The following is a 20,227-nucleotide window of genomic DNA, read 5'->3' as shown; positions in this document are numbered from 1 at the left end:
ACTAAGAACTTTTCCGTATTTGATTTACACAAAAGAGGTAAGTGAGCCTCCATTTATGAGAATTTCCACATTCCATAGAGCCACTACTCATAATGATAGCCCTGTTTGACAAGGGACATACATTTTCCTTGGCTCTATGTCAGCAAAATTATGGCTTTACCACTTTTCTAGACATTTCTCTTTCTTGTATTTCCCCAATTGTTAGGTGTAAGGACAATTAACTGAAAGAGAAATTTTAAAAAGTCAGGCAGTCTGATGTTAACTCTTAAAATGCATGCTGTTAGACTAAGTCATTCCTGATCCTGGATTTAATTACACATCTGCAGAATGAGTGTGTTGTATGAAGTACTTTCGAAGGTACCTCCTTACTATGAAATTCTGTGTTCGTGCCCTTAAATATTACTGGAACCCTTCTGATATTTCACATCCTTAGATGATCCAAAAAGAAAAAAAAGAGCAAGTATTAATCAGGTCATAACTTTGGAGAGATGGAAAATCTTATAATCTACTGTCTAGGTCAAAATCATGACAAATAAGACTAGTTCTACCCCCACAGAGTTTACTTTGATTCTTTTCTTTTTGATTGAGAAAATTGGGGTAGGGAATATTTTCTTTTATTTTGATTTTTTTCCTTTTTAAAAAAATCATGTCCTATTTACTTCCTATTTGTGGAGTAAGAAGAAATTATCAATATGATTCATTGTCATTATTTCCCTTTGAATAACTATACTTTGTTTTGCTTTTCCTTAAACTAAAATCCCTGGGAGAGAAATGATTTCTTTTCAAAATTAAATTTATATATACATATATAAATGTATATATAACATATATACATTTATATATGTGTGTGTGTGTGTGTGTGTGTGTTCATATAAAAGACACACATATATAACAGCCTGTATCAGGGTCCTGGTATTTGCTACTAAAATTACTTTTTTCCTTTTTTTACATTGGCAAACTTGACAACTATTTCCATTGCAAATATCCTGAATAGGAAGGCTAAGTAAGCAACCTAAAATTTAAACAAAGATGCTTTCTATAATGAAAGTGAAGTCTTGGCTGTGTCTGGATTTCTTGTTTCTGCATCCTTTAAGTGTAGAAGACACCATGCTTTGATTCCTTTGTTTCATAATCACAAAAGACTCTGGGATAATCCTTGTAATGAACTTTGGGGATAATTTTTGCCTTTCTAGATCTCTCTGAAAAGTGATTTTAGACTAGGTGACAGGCTGTGTACAGGAAACACAATTTAGTTGGTGAACATCAACACTTTCACTTAAATTTCTTGGTAAAACAATAATAGAGTCAAAGGAACAAAACCTCAGGATATTAAAAACCACAAGATCATTTTTCTTTAAAATTATAACACTTTGTTAACATGAACAATATGAAGGATACATTTAATGTATCTTGTACATTAAATGTACTGAATTTCTCTTTGAAATTCAGTTTTAACAGTCACTACCAAAATCCTACCCTGAGATATGAAGATGGTATTAAGCCTTAGCTGCCCATGTTGGTGGAAGGACCACAGAGCACAGGAGTGTAGGGGAGAAGGGACTGGAAAGTATTCCTGAGCTCGTAGTCCTTGCTGTGGATGGTGTCCCTGATGGATGGTGTCGCTACTTCTATCCACATTCACTTCCCTTCTGTCTCTTCTTAGCATCCAGCCATTTATGTTTGTGCCAATAAAGATATGGGTGCTTTCTCAGGAAACAGAGCAGACAATATCCTTGATCCCATGGCGCTTATATCCTAGTGGGTTCTAAATATCTGAACCTTGGTCTCTGTCTCTTTCCTGCTACTCTTAACCTTCTCTGCAACCCTCTGTACTTTCTTGCTCTTACCTGTCTACTTCACACTCAGGCTACAGACTCCAAGGCCTGGCCCTCTGGTTGCCTAATCCATTAAGGGACCCTACCTTCACTATTGGTTACTGGAGCCTACTGCTCCAGCAGTAACTTTCCTGCTTCCTGCAAAGGAGAGAAACATTACGATAGAATGCAATGGAAAGAACATGGGCTTGGTGTGATCCTGGGAAGATCAGTCAACTCTCTGAACTTCAGTTTCATCCTAGAAAAATGGGGCTACTAATCTCATTTCTAATGGTACCCATACTCATACCCATTCATGATTTAATGAAACAGTCACTGTGAAAGAGCTCTGGACACCTTAAAGGGAATGCAAATTTTTAAATGTTTACTGTTTTTATCATTTCTTTTAGGAACATTATAATTTTGGAAGAAAGGAGTTGACTTCCTACTAAAGGGCCGCCAAATACATTCTCTTCTTTCTTCCCACCATGATGAGAAATCAGAGAAGCCTCTTTTCTGTGTTACTTTCTAACTTCTTCAACTTAAATTGCGCCTTTTTCCCCAAATGCATCCATGTCAGAATGTAGGATGAAAATTAAACTATATGTATAGAAAAACATAAAACTCAGCATTTTCATGCTCTAGTGCCCACTGTGATTGATTATAAAATACTTCCTCTTTCTTTTCTCTTGAGCATGTCTTAGTCAAATATCTTCACACTTTATCTATGCTATCTGCTCTGTGAAACTTGCTTTCAGACAACCACAAACTTTCAGAACTAAATAGTCCAAATCCTATCTTCACAATTATGTTTTAGTCCTTTAATTTTTTTTAATAGGGAATTTGAAGTAGCTAAGCATATGCTAACTTTTTCATATTTAACAAGTTCAAATTTTTTTGTTCAAGTCAGGGTCTGAAATAGATGTGTTGCTTTAAGTATGACTGTTTTTAAAATTCACATGAATGCTTTAAAATTAGGGCTGATAAGCAAGAAGTTATGTCATATGTTCAAAATTAAGAGACCTATGTTATCTTGGCTTGATCTTAGTGAAATGTAGATGATTAGAATCTCTTCTTAGTAATTTGGAGTTTCTGAGATCATGTCTGTAAAATGTTGATACCTCTCTGGCCTAAGGAGGCACTCTTTAAGAAATACATTGTAATCGTCCTTGACTTTATGAACGGGGTGTTGTTTTAAATTAAAACTTTAGCAGAAATGCTAAAATTCTGATTTTGGATTACTATAGGCTCCAGGCAGGAAAGAAAAGCTGACTATAAATGCTGCATTTAAAAATGTGTTGTTAAAAAAAGAAAAAAATTCATTTTCCCAAAGAGGTGGGAAAAGGGAAGAAAGGATGGAGTTAAAGGCTCCAGTAATTTCACGCAGTGGTGCTCTGAGTTTCAAAAGGCACAGATAACTGTGTGTGGTGTGTAGAGGGGACAGTGAGAGCAAAGGGAAAATGGATTTTCACCTTTCACTACCAAACCACAGGAAAGGAGGTTTAAAAAAACAGATGGAACAAAATAGCCTCAGATGTGTAGGCTTTAATGAAGAGCCCATATGCATTCCAATGTCCTTTTGAGTGTTGCAATGGAAAGAGCTTTTATGGTTAAACAATTTGACTTGATGGCTGAGTAGAAAGTGGGCTTCTTCTAGAGTGATGAATGCATCAGATATTGCTATAGCATTACTTTTATGTTGTCTCTGTCAGTATCTAATTCTACTGGCTCTGTAGTTCTTTTAACAAATAAAGCTAAATGAATTTATTCTCTGCATGTTTTTGGTAATCTTTCTGTAATGAACAAAGATGTTATTTGCTTCATAACTTCGTGTGTTCTTGAAGTTTTGCAGGATATGATAGTCAAGCCAAATTATCAATTCTTTTTTAAAAATAAAGCTCTTAAATAAAGCTTCTTTTCTTTTGAAAAATTTGTTCTAAGTATTTTTACATTGAAAAAGACAATTCTCAAGTAAGTGAAAAGCACTGTAAGGATTTTATGGGAAATAACTATGTTCCATATCTCACTGATAAAAACACATACAAGAGAATTTTACGATTCCTGTTCTTCCCTCAAAAACTAGAACCTTATGAGATTCATCTATTGAATACCAAAGCAGCGTAGAATGATGTTCATTTTCAAGAATCATTTTGAATAGTGATCTCCAAAGAAAAATGTACCAACCTCAAGATAATTCATTGGAAGGGAGGTAGGGTGCAGGTCAAATGTTAAAAAGATTTTATTAATGTGTGTTGTTTTCAAACCTTTAGGTTTAGAAGCTATAGCCTGTGGGTCAGATCTGATTCACCACCTCTTCCATAAAGCATTATTGGCACACAGTCATGCTTATTCATTTATATATTATCCAAGGCTGCTTTCACACTATCATAGCAGTAGTAATTGTGACAGAATATATGGTTTGCAAAGCCTACAAAATACAGTATCTGGGTTTTTTTTGTTCTTCTTTCTCTAATTGTTTTAGGTGTAAGGTTAGGTTGTTTATTTGAGATGTTCCTTGTTTCTTGAGGTAGGATTGTATTGCCATAAACTTCCCTCTTAGAACTGCTTTTGCTACATCCCATAGGTTTTGGGTCATCGTGTTTACATTGTCATTTGTTTCTAGGTATTGTTTGATTTCCTCTTTGATTTCTTCAGTGATCTCTTGGTTATTTAGTAGTATATTGTTTAGCCTTCATGTGTTTGCATTTTTTACAGATTCTTTTCCTGTAATTGATATCTAGTCTCATAGCGTTGTGGTCAGAAAAGATATTTGATATGATTTCAATTTTCTTAAATTTACCAAGGCTTGATTTGTGACCCAAGATATGATCTATGCTGGAGAATGTTCCATGAGCATTTCAGAAGAAAGCATATTCTGTTGTTTTTGGATGGAATGTCTTATAAATATCAATTAAGTCCATCTTGTTTAATGTGCCATTTAAACCTTGTGTTTCCCTATTTGTTTTCATTTTGGATGAGCTGTCCATTGGTTGGAATGTAAATTGATATAGCCACTATGGAGAACAGTATGGAGGTTCCTTAAAAATCTAAAAATAGAACTACCATATGACCCAGAAATCCCACTACTGGGCATATACCCTAAGAAAACCATAATTCAAAAAGAGTCATGTACCACAATGTTCATTGCAGCTCTATTTACAATAGCCAGGACATACAAGCAACCTAAGTGTCCATTGACAGATGAGTGGATAAAGAAGATGTGGCACATATATACAATGGAATATTACTCAGCCATAAAAAGAAACAAAACTGAGTTATTTGTAGTGAGGTGGATGGACCTGGAGTCTGTCACACAGAGTGAAGTAAGTCAGAAAGAGAAAAACAAATACTGTATGCTAACACATAAATATGGAATCTAAAAAAAAAATAATAATGGTTCTGAAGAACCTAGGGGCAGGGCAGGAATAAAGACACAGATGTAGAGAATGGACTTGAGGACACGGGGAGTGGGAAGGGTAAGCTGGGGCAAAGTGAGAGAGTGGCATGGACTATATACACTACCAAATGTAAAATAGATAGCTAATGGGAAGCAGCCGCATAGCACAGGGAGATCAGCTCAGTGCTTTGTGACCACTTAGAGGGGTGGGATAGGGAGGATGGGAGGGAGATGCAAGAGGGAGGAGATATGAGGATATATGTATATGTATAGCTGATTCACTTTGTTATACAGCAGAAACTAACACACCATTGTAAAGCAATTATACTCTAATAAAGATGTTAAAAAAAAAATACAGTATCGGGGCCTTTACAGAAAAAGTTGGCTAACTCCTAACCTAAAGCAGTAAAAAAGATTTTAAGCTTTCCTGTTGTATATGGTTTTACATTGGTCTCTTTTGTAGTTCTGAATGCTAGACACAGCTCATGTATATTCTAGGTAAGATTTCCTGAGTAAGGGTCTCTTGCCCCATCCCGTACTTTCCATCATCATTGAGATTCTTTCAACTACAAGAATCTAAAAAGTATAGTCCTGAGGGTGAAAAAAAGAGTCATGGCTCTCCAACTTGTTGCAATGGACAGAGAGTTCTTAGTTGGTTATCCTTAAGCCTGTTGCACCCTATTGCTGTTCATGTGCCCAACTGGGTATATGACTTATCATTTCAATTATTTTTGACTAAAATAATCTTCAGAGAGTGAGAAGATAACTTTACTAAAAAGACTCCTGCAAAATAATCTAGATTAAATATTCCACTATTCATATAGACATAAACAATAAGAAATGACAGAGGTCATCACGTAACACCTAGGTCTAGATAAGCTATGTTATCAACCATAAATATAAGTTATATATTTATCAGTGTTAACCTACTGGAATTTGACAAGAAGTAGGCTAATTTTTTGAAATTTTTGAAATTATTTGCAATAAGATTTTATATCTGCTTTCATTATTTTTAAAAAATTTTATTGAAGTATAGTTGCTTTATAATTTTGTGATAATTTCTGCTCTTCAGCAAAGTGATTCAGTTATACACTACATTCTTTTTCATATTCTTTTTCATTATGGTTTATCACAGGATACTGAATATAGTTCCCTGTTCTATATACAGTAGGACCTTGTTGTTTATCCATCCTACATATAATAGTTTGCATCTTCTAATCCCAAACTCCCAATCCATTCCTCTCCCCCACCTCCCACCCTTGGCAAACACAAGTCTGTTCTCTATGTCTGTGAGTCTGTTTCTGTTTCATAACTACTTTCATTATTAACATACCTAGCCCTAATCTTATATTTTTGCCTTGAATTTTAACTAAAAATTGTATTATGACATCATAATTAGTAAGACATTTCCAAAGTAGGCATCTGGGGCTTGGAAATGATGTTCAATTTTCAGGAATGTTTGAAGACAAAGTACTCAATATTATAATTTTTAAAGTTTTGCTTAAGTAAATGTTGAGAGTCTTTTATGAGGAATCTTAATAAAGGAAAAATTGAAAACCCAATTTAATTGGGGATACATGTGTTCTTCCTGCTACAGTAGACATCATAATATAATACATAGAAAACAAAAGAATGATGAACTGAAATTCATTCCGTTGTATCAAATACCATTAGAAAATGCATAGAAAATGCCACTGAAGATTTGAAAAAGTAAGAATAAGCAAATTATGTTATATTGGAATTTTATTATTCAGCCGGATCAAAGTATCAATTTAAAAATATTCTCAATTTATAGCATTTGTGTTCTAAATATGAAATATATGAGTGACATTTTTTTCAGACTTAAAGGCAAAATAAGTCAGCACATATTTTATTTTCTAAAATAAGTGACTTTAATAAAATCATTTTTTCAGACTTTAAAGGAAAAATAAGCCAGAAATAAGTCAGAATATATTTTATTCTCTAAAATAAGTGAATTTAATGAAATCACTGTTGTTTGGGAAAATACCCATCTTGGCTGTGTGGGATACACCTTAATATGCAAACTCCCAATCCCTTGTCTTTGCATGGGTGCATATGTTGGCAACAGAAGATCCCTGAACTGATTTTGTTCTAGGAATCGGAGGAGGTAAGGCTATAGAGTGAATCACAGAGGAAGTCATATTTGCAGGAGGCTCTCTCTTTCTGTGACAGCCTGGACACAGATAAGTTGCTATGTGAAATACTGTATAGCTGACAGTCTTCATTGTTTGAGGAAAAATAAAGACTAAACAGACTCACACCCCAAAGCCTGTATCTTTGGAGCACAAAGACAATCTCAGGCGGTGGTCCCTTCCTCATATAAACCTCTTGCAAAAATTTATGGTCTAGGAAAGATTCCTTTACTATTGAGATAAATAAATTTTTAAAAAAAGGAAAAGAAAAGTTCCTAGATTAGATAACAGAAAAAGCAGTCTTTAAGCTGGGACTGTTAAACCAAGTGATTGAGAACAGCTGAGGATAACAAAGTGTTCTAGGTGCTACAAACAAAAGGAAAGGAGAGGTTATAATGTTCAGAATGCGAAGGTTGAATTCAGGCCAAAATTTCCTTAAACAAGACAAACAAGACCCCCTTATATGCTAAAGGATAAACTTTACATGGAAAATACAATCATTAGAGTATCTAAACATTAAAATATAACATCAACACTCATAAGGCAAAAGCAAGAGATAGGATGAGAAAAAGTGAAAATATATTGGTGGTAAAATACTTTAACTCATTTTATAGTTGTTGATAGATTACATAGGACAGTAGGTAAAAATAGATCCTCTAAAGTAAATTGAATTAATATATATGTAGTTGGGCTCTGTATCCTGCAAAAAAGCCAAACCAAAACAGAAACTATTCTTTTGCATATCTGTGGACTCTTTACAAAACCCAACCATGTATTGAGATTAGGCCCAAAAGGAAAAGCTTTTAGTTGCCATGATAAAAGTAATACAAGATAGGGGTAGGGAATTAAGAGTACAAACTACTATGTAGTTATTTATTTATAAAATAAATAAGCTACAAAGATACATTGTAGAGCACAGGGAATATAGCCAATATTTTATAATAACTATAAATGTAGTATAATCTTTAAATTGTGAATCACAATATTGTACACCTAAAATTTATATAATATTGTAAATCAGCTCTACCTCAGTAAAAAAACTATTAACTTCCAAGATAAAAATAATACAGAGAAATTTCTCTGATCACAAAAATTTTATAAATTAATAACAAATTTAGAAAACACAAAAAGTCCCTGCCATCTGTATGTTGAAAAATTTGCTCTTTAACAAATTATTTTATTAAAGGGGAAATTCAAAATAAAATTTCTATGTGGAGAAAAAGACAATGAAAAACTCATCTATTATAACTTATAGAATATAGTTAAAATAGCCCTTGGAAGAAAATTTATAACTCTAAATATGTTTAATGAATAAGAGAATAAAAATAAATCAATTAAATATTCAATTTGGAAAATTAAAGAACAGTAAGATCTGCTCATAAGAAAAGTAAAAGAAAGGAACTGATGAAAATTGACAAAAATAACTGTAAAACAGAAAAGCTGTAGAAATCATACATAAAAAATATGTTTTTGAAAAAAGTGTAAAATAGTAACAGTGTAGTAACACTATTACAGTATAACAATACTTTCAAAATTCTGAAGGAAATTATTTTGCAACTTAGAATTTTGGATTTAATTTTAAAAATTAAATGATTTAATCCAAAAAAATTAAATGATTTAGTACAAAAAATTGTGCAAGGACAGAACAAAGTTTTCAACATGCAAGGTGTCAAAAATTGGCTTCCCAAATTCCATTTTCCCAGGAAGCTCCTTTAAGTCCCAGTGAATGAGAAGAAACATGGAAAAGAAAAAACATGGGCTACTGGAAACAGAGAAACACAAGAGAAAAGCAAAGCAAATTCCCAGGACAAAGGTAAAAAGAATCGCAGGATAACAACCTACACAAAGCCTAGAAGACAAGCAGCACAGATTGGAAAATGTGCCTCCAGTGACATACCTGTAGAGGCTGTCACCACCAACGGTCCTTTCTGCTTTGTACAGTCCTGGCCACAGACAGTGCTCAAGTGAGCTTGTCCAAAATTCTTAGCTCTCTTTGGCCTGTGCAAATGCTGATAAAATTCTGCTCTCTCCTACCTGCCCAGCTGCCTGGAATAGCTGATACCATCTGACCCTACAGAAGTGTTCAGGTTTGACCGACTCCTGAGAGATGGAGGTTAGCCCAGAGAGTTTAGAAGCGTAGAACACAGAGCAGCACACCCTCTTCAAACTTTTCCCTCTGGATTGGTTAGACCTTGGTTAGATTGCTCCCTATAAGGAACTCTTGGATTCCCCTGGATCACTACAGGCTGCCTCCTGACATTTTCTCACAATGGATTCTTGAACCATCTGAGACAAATGATACAAATGAACTTATATACAAAAGAGAAACAGACATAGAAAACAAACTCATGGTTACCAAAGGGAAAAGGTGCGGGAAGGGATAAATTAGGAGTTTGACATTAACATATACACACTACTGTATATAAAATAGATAAACAGCTAGGACCTACTATATAGCACAGGAAAGTATACTCAGTATTTTGTAATAACCTATAAGGCAAAATAATCTGAAAAAAATAAATATATGTATGTATAACTGAATCATTTTGCTGTCTACCCAAACTAACACAATATTGTAAATCAACTATACTTCAATAAAGATAAATAAATAAATTTTAAAAAAACATTCAAGGGAAACAAAATGGCTGAAGCCAGACTATAAACCAGAGACTGTTCAGCTCCTCTTCCTAGGCACTGTCAACTATCAATAACAATGCTGTCTTTTTCTTACACAGCTAGTCTTCGTGCTTACTACTCAATTTTCATATTAATCCTTTTCCACACTGATTAATTAGTTGTTGATAAAATAATGAAATGGTTGATTGAGAAATAAAACTCAATTAGAATACATTTTAATCTAAAAGCCATCTTTAATGGGCAAATACTACAACCCTTCCATTAAATTGCACATTAACGTGACTATTATTTAATAATAATAATGTTAGAGGCAATAGCCAATAGGATTAGACAAAAGAAAGTCCTGAAAAGTATAAAAACTGGCAAAGAAGAGATAAATTTATGACTGTGTTAGGTGATTTAATATTTTAGGTGATATACCTGGGACTTCCAAGAGAATCACTGAATGATGATTATCATCAGTGAGATAACTCAGTAATGTGTGTTATAGGGAATCCATAGCTTTCATGTACTGATATAGAAATGTTCCAAAACTGTAATCAAATGGAAAAAAAAAAAAAACTCAAACAAATAAGATGCAGAACACTGTGTATAGGATGCTATCTTTTTAATAAGTGTATGTTTGTAGTCTGTGTGTGTGAAATGAGAATGTATATTTGTAATTGCTTGATATATAAAATAAACACTTGAAGCACAAACAAGAAACTAATAAAATAAAACACTTTTAGTCATATTTTCAAGGTACATAAGGTTAAAACCCCTCATTTTTACAAACTTAAAAACCCTAGAATTTAATTTTCTAAGCTGCTTAAAATTTTCCAAGAGTTTTTTAAAGTATGTTTTGAAGTAAGTTTTTAAAGTAAGTTGAACCCATTGTGGGGGCATCTACTGATACAGCAAACACATTCAGCATAAATTTTAGAAAACCAATCGGTGGCTTAAAAATACGGCTTTGGCAAAATCAATTCAGCTTACATGAAAAGAAATATTAATTGTATAGTCTTAAAAGTTGAATTTACCTGTTTAGCTGAATGTCATTTTGAGCAATGTGCATTATTTTGTACTGAATTTCCATTTCACACAAAGCCAAACACATTCATTCATTACTAATGGCATTCTTGACCTCATTGAAAATATTATATTCTTTTGAAAACTCAATTGTTACTGCATTAAACATCTGCTCTATTAGGCATTATGCTTGATGCTGAGGTCTCAAAGGTGAATAAAACAGGTTTTATTTTAGAAGTTTTATCCCCTAAGAGGTTTTACTGTAGGATAATCACTGTCAATTTATTACCTTACATTAAAAATTTCAGGAATATAAGAGGTGCTTTAAAAAGATCTGCAAAATAGTAGCCCTTTTCTTTTATGATGGGTATATATATATATGTCTTTCTTGTGAGTTTTCTTTGTAGATTCAGGACTTCCCTCTTGTGGTTTCCTTGTTCTGTTCACATAATTCAAGGCCTCATCTAGCAGCTCTTACTTTCTCAAAGACTTCCTCAGGCAGGCATCCCTTTCCAGGGGATGGAAAGACCCTCTCTAGTTAAGACCTCATTACCTTTCCCCTCTACATTTGACCACGTCTGTTTGTTCTCCAGTTTCTTTCCAAAGTAACACCCTGCCTGGAATGGACATCTTCGTTCATTCTTTCTAGACTCACCTCTTCCTGAGCCTTTCCCCATACTCAGCTCAACCGGAAACTCATGGCACCATGAATTATACAATGATTTGATACCCTCTATGATGCCCTCCCCCTTTCTGCCCCCAGTTTCTTCCAGACCAAATCACAAGCACCTTTAAATTAATTTCCACTGTTACTACCTCTTCAATGAAAATTCTTCTAGTCCCATCCTCCCCACTTTGGGATGAGCTCTCTCCTTCCTTAAACAAACATGGCCCTGTTGGGAGACTCTGTGGGCACTTGATCAGTTCTGCAAGAGAGGCTGGAGATGGGCGACCAACGGGAATTACTGGAAGAGACAGACAATGCACTATAAAAGCAGGAGTCTTGTGAGGATCCAGAATATGATGGGAGGTTTTCTTCCAACTAGTAAAAGATTCTGATGCAAAGTCTATAATATTTAGACTTAATTCCAAGTGAGCTTGACCTTTGCCCACTAACATCCTCTTTATGCCTTTCTTCTTCCCAGGATGTGCCTGTCCCTCCCAAGCCTTTTTCTCTCCATCCTTTATATCAAACTAAACTCCATCCTCCTGCTAAGTCTCTGATGCATCCACAGACCCTCCCACATGCTGACTGTCTTACCCCAGGACCCTTCAGTCACTTGTCCTCCTTCTCCCTGAGTGATGAACAGGAGAATTCTCACACCCTGTCTAGTCACAACGCATATAATAAGGTGAGAATGCCCTGTGCTGTGAACCTTCTTCATGCTTAACTTTCGAAACTTATATGTGGATGAAACATATATTAAGAATATTTAAATATATTAAGAATGTTAAATATTTGTGTGAAGACACATGTCCTTAAAAAAAGATAATAATTAACCTTGGGGAATTATGAAATATTTATGTTTCCTTTAAAAGTCATTTCCTAATTTGCATTGCTCATTGTTTCATGTTCTAATCCCAAGGTGGAAATCCCAAGACATGTTTCAAAACCTTAAAAGGTGCTATTATTAATTTATCTTCTAGTCTTAGTTTAACATTCTTAAAAAGCTTCTTAAAATGACAATACCTTGATGAGGAAGCATTTATAATTGCAGTCAGTGGGCAAATAAGTAATTAGAATTTCTGCAGATATCTGCAATAAATATTAATATTTTATTTAAAAATGTAACTATCTGCCTCATAATGTATAGTGATGGGATATGTAACAAGTAATGAGGTGTTCAGTACCTAAAAAATATGTATATATATTTTTAAAAAAGCAAAAATACTTATAGTTGGCTTTGGAATGTAATCATAAATATTCTATTAGAAGCAAGCAGTCAATAGCACATAAGGCTTATGTATAAGCATCCTTTGCTCTTCTGAGCATCACCATAAAGACATTCTGGCTTAACACAGACTCTCAGACCTTGAAACTTTTCTAAAAGAATTGACTAGTCAAAATCAACCTGCAATTAAATCTTTTTTTTAAATGTAAAATCTTGTTTTAAAACATTTGTTTTGCAAATTCTCTATATTTAATGAAATACACCTCTATATTTGGAAATCAATCAAGGGCATATGTAGTTGAACAATATTCCTTGGGCCTTAAAGCATTAAAAAAAATGTTCATAAACCCAGTCTAAACACAAAGAATCATCTAAAAAGTGAATATAATTATATGAGGAAAAATTATCTTTTTATATTTAACAACATTTATCATGACTGAGTTGTCAACCCTGAATTACATTTTTAAAACATCCGTTTTCTGCAAAACAAATGTTTTTAGGCAAAGTTCAGGATGACATTTGTATGGCCTTGGTTGCTTTTCATTCTAGGTCTAGAAAAAGAAGTATTTCAGGGAGAGTATGATATTTTAAAATGATTTTATATTATCTGTAATTCTCCCTCTTTTAGTACTAGCCAACGTCTATGACATCCATTTAGCTATTAAATAGAGTTAAAAATTCTGATACTAACAACCATTTTCTTATATAAATTATCATCTATGATAGGATTATAATTGTATTTTATAGATATCAATTGCTTCAAATAGCTCTTCTTTTGACATTTTTAGTGGTGTTTTCTGGAGACATTTAGCAAAGGTAGAGTCAGTATTTCATTCATAATTTAGCCTTTGCTTGGTCAGGCTGTGAAAAACAATATATGAAAGCCATTTGAGGCTAGACAACTATTTTCAGTCTACACAAGCTTCACAATAGATTTCATCTTTCAGTGTCTGAGATTTATTGATATTTTCACACCTGAAATAATAATGATGATGATGATGATGTTGTAGTTAGACAACATTTCTTGATGGAAGATTCAGTTGCTTAGTTTTGTATTTTAATTGCTCCTATTAAAATGTATTAATTTTACTCAATTTGATATCAATGTTTACAAACACTGTGTTGTAAATATTCAGCCAATAGCATACCAAGTTATCAAGACTTGTGTTTCTTTTTTACTGAAAATAGCTTCTTGTCTGAAATTGTAAAACATAACTGTCATTTAAATTAACTTCTCTCCAATATCCTAACATCCTTCCCAGATCTCACTTTGCAGCTTTATCTGCTGGGCTCATCTCCAAACTCAAACCTTCCCTTCCCTCCCCTCCCCCAGAGGTCCACATTGAACTTGACCTTACATAACTGCCTCTAGGGCTCCCTTATCAACTGGGGCTACAGAAGATGTTTGACAAGTTTTGTTCTTCTGTTTCATCTGTAGTGTGTGCTTCTCTCTTGTCCTAAATACTTACACTAATCCCTGTTCTATTCTCTTACTGTCATTAGTTCATATGATGAACTTCATATGATGTCCTATCATATATGAAGATGCTCAGGTGTTTCCCTGTTATTGTGCTTAAACCAGTATTTCCTCTCTTTTCCCCGTCTCATGAAGGGAGTCATTACTCTTATTTCCTTCTTTAACCCTTATAACTAGCATAGCCCAATGGATAGAGCATGGTGTCTTTAGTCAGTCCATCTGAGTTCATTTCTTGAACCCACTCCTTCCAGATGGTGACAGTGGGCAAGTGAGGATGATAATAGTACTGTCTTAATAGAATATTATGAGATTAAGATGGACTAATATGTATAAAGCACTTAGAATAGTGCCTGGGACATAACAAGAACCATATAAGAGTTAGGTCTTTGTATTAATAAGCCTTCCTGAATTGTCATTGCCATCACTCTCTTACATCTTCATTTGTTCTTTTTCCATTGAACCCATCCTTTTAGTATGCATGTCATCACTCTCTTACATCTTCATTTGTTCTTTTTCCATTGAACCCATCTTTTTTGTATGCAGAAACTTCAAAACACAAAATAAAATGAATACTTCCCCTTCCTTTTCCTTGCTGATGCTACAAACCTAGAAATTTCAAGACTTTCTCTCAAAGTGATCAGTAGCCATCCCTCTTCTGTAAGTTACTCTTTAATTCATTCTTGAAGGCATTTTGTCTTTCACCTCAACCACTCTACTGAAATTTCTCTCTCAAGGGTAAACTGCTTGTCAGCAAACTCAGCTGAATTTTCTGAGTCTTCTATCTCTTTTATGCCTTTTAGCAGTTGACACCGTTGATCATTCACTCTTGAATCTCTGTCATCATTCTGCTCTTGGGATAATATGTACATTTCAACTCCCTGACTGCTCCTTCTTTGTTTTCTTGGTGGACATGTCCTCCTCTACCTCTTCTCTCTAACTGCCTCACTTCAGATATTCACCTACTCACAGGCTTCTGGGGTGATCTTACTTGTACTGATAATCCTCAAATCCACATGTCCAATTCTGCTTCTCCTCTGAGATCCAGTTTTATACCTTCAGATGCTTGCTTGTCAGTTCCCCCAGGGTGCCATGTTGTCACCTCAGACTTATCATTCATGTCGTCTCAAACCAATTCTGTTCTGGCAGAACCCCAAATACCCTGTATCGTAAACAACCCAACCCATTAAACTCAAACACAATCTCCACCTTCTCACTCTCTAAAACGTATAACACTACTAAAAACTCTACCACTAATCCTAAAAGAAATGCTCCTAACACAACCTTATTAGAAACCCAAACCTCAGGGTACTGCTCAGTAGCCATAGCTGTTGTGTAACCAAACACAACCAACATTCCCCCCAGATAAATCAAAAATACTATTAAACCTAAAAATGAACCACCAAAGTTTAAAACAATCCCACACCCAACACCACCACCCACAATCACTCCTAAACCCTTATAAATAGGTGAAGGCTTTGAAGAACCCCCACAAAACTAATTACAAAAATAATGCTTATAATACAAACAATGTATGTCATCATTATTCTCACATGGACTTCAACCATGACCAATGACATGAAAAATCATCGTTGTCATTCAACAAGAACACCAATGACCAACATTCGAAAAACACACCCACTAATAAAAATCCTCAATTACACATTTATCGACCTTCCCACCCCATCAAACATCTCTTCATGATGGAACTTTGGCTCCCTACTTGGTCTCTGCCTAATTGTACAAATCCTAACAGGCCTATTCCTAGCAATACACTACATACCAGACACGACAACTGCCTTCTCATCTGTCACGCATATTTGCCGAGACGTTAATTATGGCTGAATTATTCGATATCTACATGCAAACAGAGCTTCCATATTCTTCATTTACCTTTACGTCCACGTAGGACGTGGCCTATACTATGGCTCCCACGCCTTCCAAGAAACATGAAACATTGGGGTGATACTACTATTCACAGTTATAGCTACTGCATTCGTAGGCTATATCCTACCCTGAGGAAAAATATCATTTTGAGGCACAACCATCATTACCAACCTCCTATCAGCAATCCCCTACATCGGTACCACTCTAGTCAAATGAATTTGAGGTGGCTTTTCCGTTGACAAAACAACACTAACACGCTTCTTTGCCTTCCACTTCATTCTCCCCTTTATCATCCTAGCACTAGCAACCATCCACCTACTATTCCTCCACGAAACAGGATCTAGCAATCCCACAGGAATTCCATCCAACACAGACAAAATCCCATTTCACCCCTACTACACAATCAAAGACATCCTAGGTGCCTTACTACTAATCTTAACCCTACTTACACTAACCTTATTCGCACCTGACCTGCTAGGAGACCCCGACAACTACACCCCAGCAAACCCACTCAGCACCCCAGCACACATTAAACCAGAATGGTACTTCCTATTCGCATACACAATCTTACGATCAATTCCCAACAAACTAGGAGGAGTTTTAGCCCTACTACTCTCAATCCTGTCCTAATGTTCATCCCAATACTCCACACATCTAAACAACGAAGCGTAATATTCCGACCCTTCAGCCAACTTTTATTCTGAATACTAGTCGCAGACCTCCTAACCCTAACGTGAATTGGAGGTCAACCCGTAGAACACCCATACATAATTGTAGGCCAATTAGCATCCATCTTATATTTTCTCCTAATCCTAGTGTTAATACCAGTAACTAGTCTTATCGAGAATAAACTCCTAAAGTGAAGAGTCTTTGTAGTATAACAAAATACCCCGGCTTTGTAAACCGGAAAAGGAGAAAACCACACCTCCCTAAGACTCAAGGAAGAAGCATTGCGCCTCACTGCCAGCACCCAAAGCTGAAATTCTACATAAACTATTCCCTGAAAAAGGTTTATTGTAGAATAACCACAAGGCTACAGTGCTATGTCAGTAATGAAAATAATTTATTTTATAATACTTTTGTTATATAAATCATACACACATGTACCTCCACGTGTCAATAATAGCGTCTTCCTGTAAATGTATATATGTACATGCTATGTATAACTGTGCATTCAATTATTTTCCCCACGAGCAGTTAAAGCTCGTATTAAATTTTATTAATTTTACATATTACATAAAATTATTGATCGTACATAGGACATGTCCTGAAACAAATTCAAGTCAGCTAACACTATGGCTGCTCCATTAGATCACGAGCTTAATCAACATGCCACGTGAAACCAGCAACCCGCTCGGCAGGGATCCCTCTTCTCGCACCGGGCCCATAAATCGTGGGGGTAGCTAACAGTGATCTTTATAAGACATCTGGTTCTTACTTCAGGACAATTTTAACTTAAAATCGCCCACTCGTTCCCCTTAAATAAGACATCTCGATGGGTTAGTGACTAATCAGTCCATGCTCACACATAACTGAGTTTTCATACATTTGGTATTTTTTATTTTTGGGGGAGGGATTTGCACAGACTCAGCTATGACCTTAAAAGGTCTCGTCACAGTCAAGCAAATTGTAGCTGGACTTGTATGTATTTGTTATTTGACTAGCACAACCAACATGTGCAATTAAATTAATGGTTACAGGACATAGTACTCCACTATTCCCCCCGGGCTCAAAAAACTGTATCTCGTAGTGGATCAAACCCCTCTTATCCCATACAAAACTAATCATCTGCTTAGATATTCACCACCCCCCTATACAGGTTCCTCCCTAGATCTATGAACCATTTTATTCATAAATCAATACTAAATCTGACACAAGCCCCATAATGAAATTATACGAACATCTTTTACACCCCATAGGTTAATGTAGCTTAAATTTTTCATAAAGCAAGACACTGAAAATGTCTAGATGGGCTCGCCAGCCCCATCAACATAAAGGTTTGGTCCCAGCCTTTCTATTAATTCTTAACAGACTTACACATTACAAGCATCCACATCCCGGTGAGAATGTCCTCCAAATCACAAAGATCAAAAGGAGCGGGTATCAAGCACGCTACTCTAGCAGCTCACAACACCTTGCTTAGCCACACCCCCACGGGACACAGCAGTGATAAAAATTAAGCCATGAACAAAAGTTTGACTAAGTCATGTTAACTAGGGTTGGTAAACTTCGAGCCAGCCACCGCGGTCATACGGTTGACCCAAATTAATAGAGACACGGCGTAAAGAGTGTTAAGGAATCACACAGAATAAAGTCAAATCCTAATTAAGCTGTAAAAAGCCATAATTGAAACTAAGCTAAACCACGAAAGTGACTTTAGTACAATCTGAGTACATGACAACTAGGACCCAAACTGGGATTAGATACCCCACTATGCTTAGTCATAAACCTAAATAGTCACAAAACAAGACTATTCGCCAGAGTACTACTGGCAACAGCCTAAAACTCAAAGGACTTGGCGGTGCTTCATATCCCTCTAGAGGAGCCTGTTCTGTAACCGATAAACCCCGATTAACCTCACCAACCCTTGCTACTTCAGTCTATATACCGCCATCTTCAGCAAACCCTAAAAGCGAGCGAAAGTAAGCATAACTACCATACATAAAAATGTTAGGTCAAGGTGTAACCTATGGGATGGGAAGAAATGGGCTACATTTTCTATACTAAGAACACCCCTCATACCCACACGAAAGTTTTTATGAAATCTAAAAACCAAAGGAGGATTTAGTAGTAATTTAAGAGCAGAGTGCTTAATTGAATAAGGCCATGAAGCACGCACACACCGCCCGTCACCCTCCTCAAGTACCACAGCAGAGCCCCAGCTCACTAACCCATGCTAAGCTACGAGAGGAGACAAGTCATAACAAGGTAAGCATACTGGAAAGTGTGCTTGGATAAAACAAGATGTAGCTTAAACAAAGCACCTAGTTTACACCTAGAAGATTCCACAACCCGTGTATATCTTGAACTAAACCTAGCCCACACCCCCTCCCACAGCTACTACCATAAACTAATCAAATAAAACATTCATCATACATCTAAAGTATAGGAGATAGAAATTTAATCACCAATGGCGCTATAGAGAAAGTACCGTAAGGGAAATATGAAAGAAACACTAAAAGTGAAAAAAAGCAAAGCTTACCCCTTGTACTTTTTGCATAATGACTTAACTAGTAACAACTTAGCAAAGAGACCTTAAGCTAAATTACCTGAAACCAGACGAGCTACTTACAAGCAGTAACCAGAACAAACTCATCTATGTGGCAAAATAGTGAGAAGACTTATAATCGAGGTGAAAAGCCTAACGAGCCTGGTGATAGCTGGTTGTCCAAGAAAGGAATTTCAGTTCAATGTTAAATAATACTAAAAACCACATCAAGTCTTAATGTATATTTAATCGTTAGTCTAAAAAGGTACAGCTTTTTAGAAATGGATACAACCTTAACTAGAGAGTAATATAAACATAAACCATAGTTGGCCTAAAAGCAGCCACCAATTGAGAAAGCGTTCAAGCTCGACAATAAAACAATGTTTTAATTCCAACAATAAGTAAACCCACTCCTAGCCTGACTATTGGACTAATCTATACAACTATAGAAGCAATACTGTTAACATGAGTAACAAGAAATTTTTCTCCTCTCACAAGCTTACATCAGTAACTGATAATATACTGATAATTAACAGCTAGTAAATATAACCCAACACTAAATTATTTATTAAAAACACTGTTAACCCAACACAGGCGTGCATTAAGGGAAGATTTAAAAAAGTAAAAGGAACTCAGCAAACACAAACTCCGCCTGTTTACCAAAAACATCACCTCTAGCATAACCAGTATTAGAGGCACTGCCTGCCCAGTGACAATCATTAAACAGCCGCGGTATCCTGACCATGCAAAGGTAGCA

The 20,227-nt window shown here is 35.5% G+C and overlaps 1 protein-coding gene across 19 annotated transcripts in view; it reads left to right on the top strand.

Moving 5' to 3' along the window:
- The window catches only part of MLIP (muscular LMNA interacting protein), a 286,505-nt gene that overhangs the window by 221,621 nt on the left and 44,657 nt on the right, over positions 1-20,227 (top strand). For 16 of the 19 annotated variants that reach the window (XM_060308350.1, XM_060308346.1, XM_060308336.1 and 13 more), the window contains one exon: positions 12,155-12,361. The exons of 2 other annotated variants lie outside the window; for them this stretch is intronic. In XM_060308350.1, the coding sequence (XP_060164333.1) occupies positions 12,155-12,361 (207 nt within the window). Of the gene's footprint in view, positions 1-2,224; positions 3,706-12,154; positions 12,362-20,227 lie in introns of those variants that run through there. One more of the 19 variants, XM_060308345.1, reaches the window with a different exon arrangement.

The sequence above is a fragment of the Globicephala melas genome, chromosome 11, assembly GCF_963455315.2.
Source record: "Globicephala melas chromosome 11, mGloMel1.2, whole genome shotgun sequence".
Lineage (NCBI taxonomy): Eukaryota > Metazoa > Chordata > Mammalia > Artiodactyla > Delphinidae > Globicephala > Globicephala melas.
The sequence above is the reverse complement of the archived record's forward strand: the minus strand, read 5'-3'. Positions and strand labels throughout refer to the sequence as shown.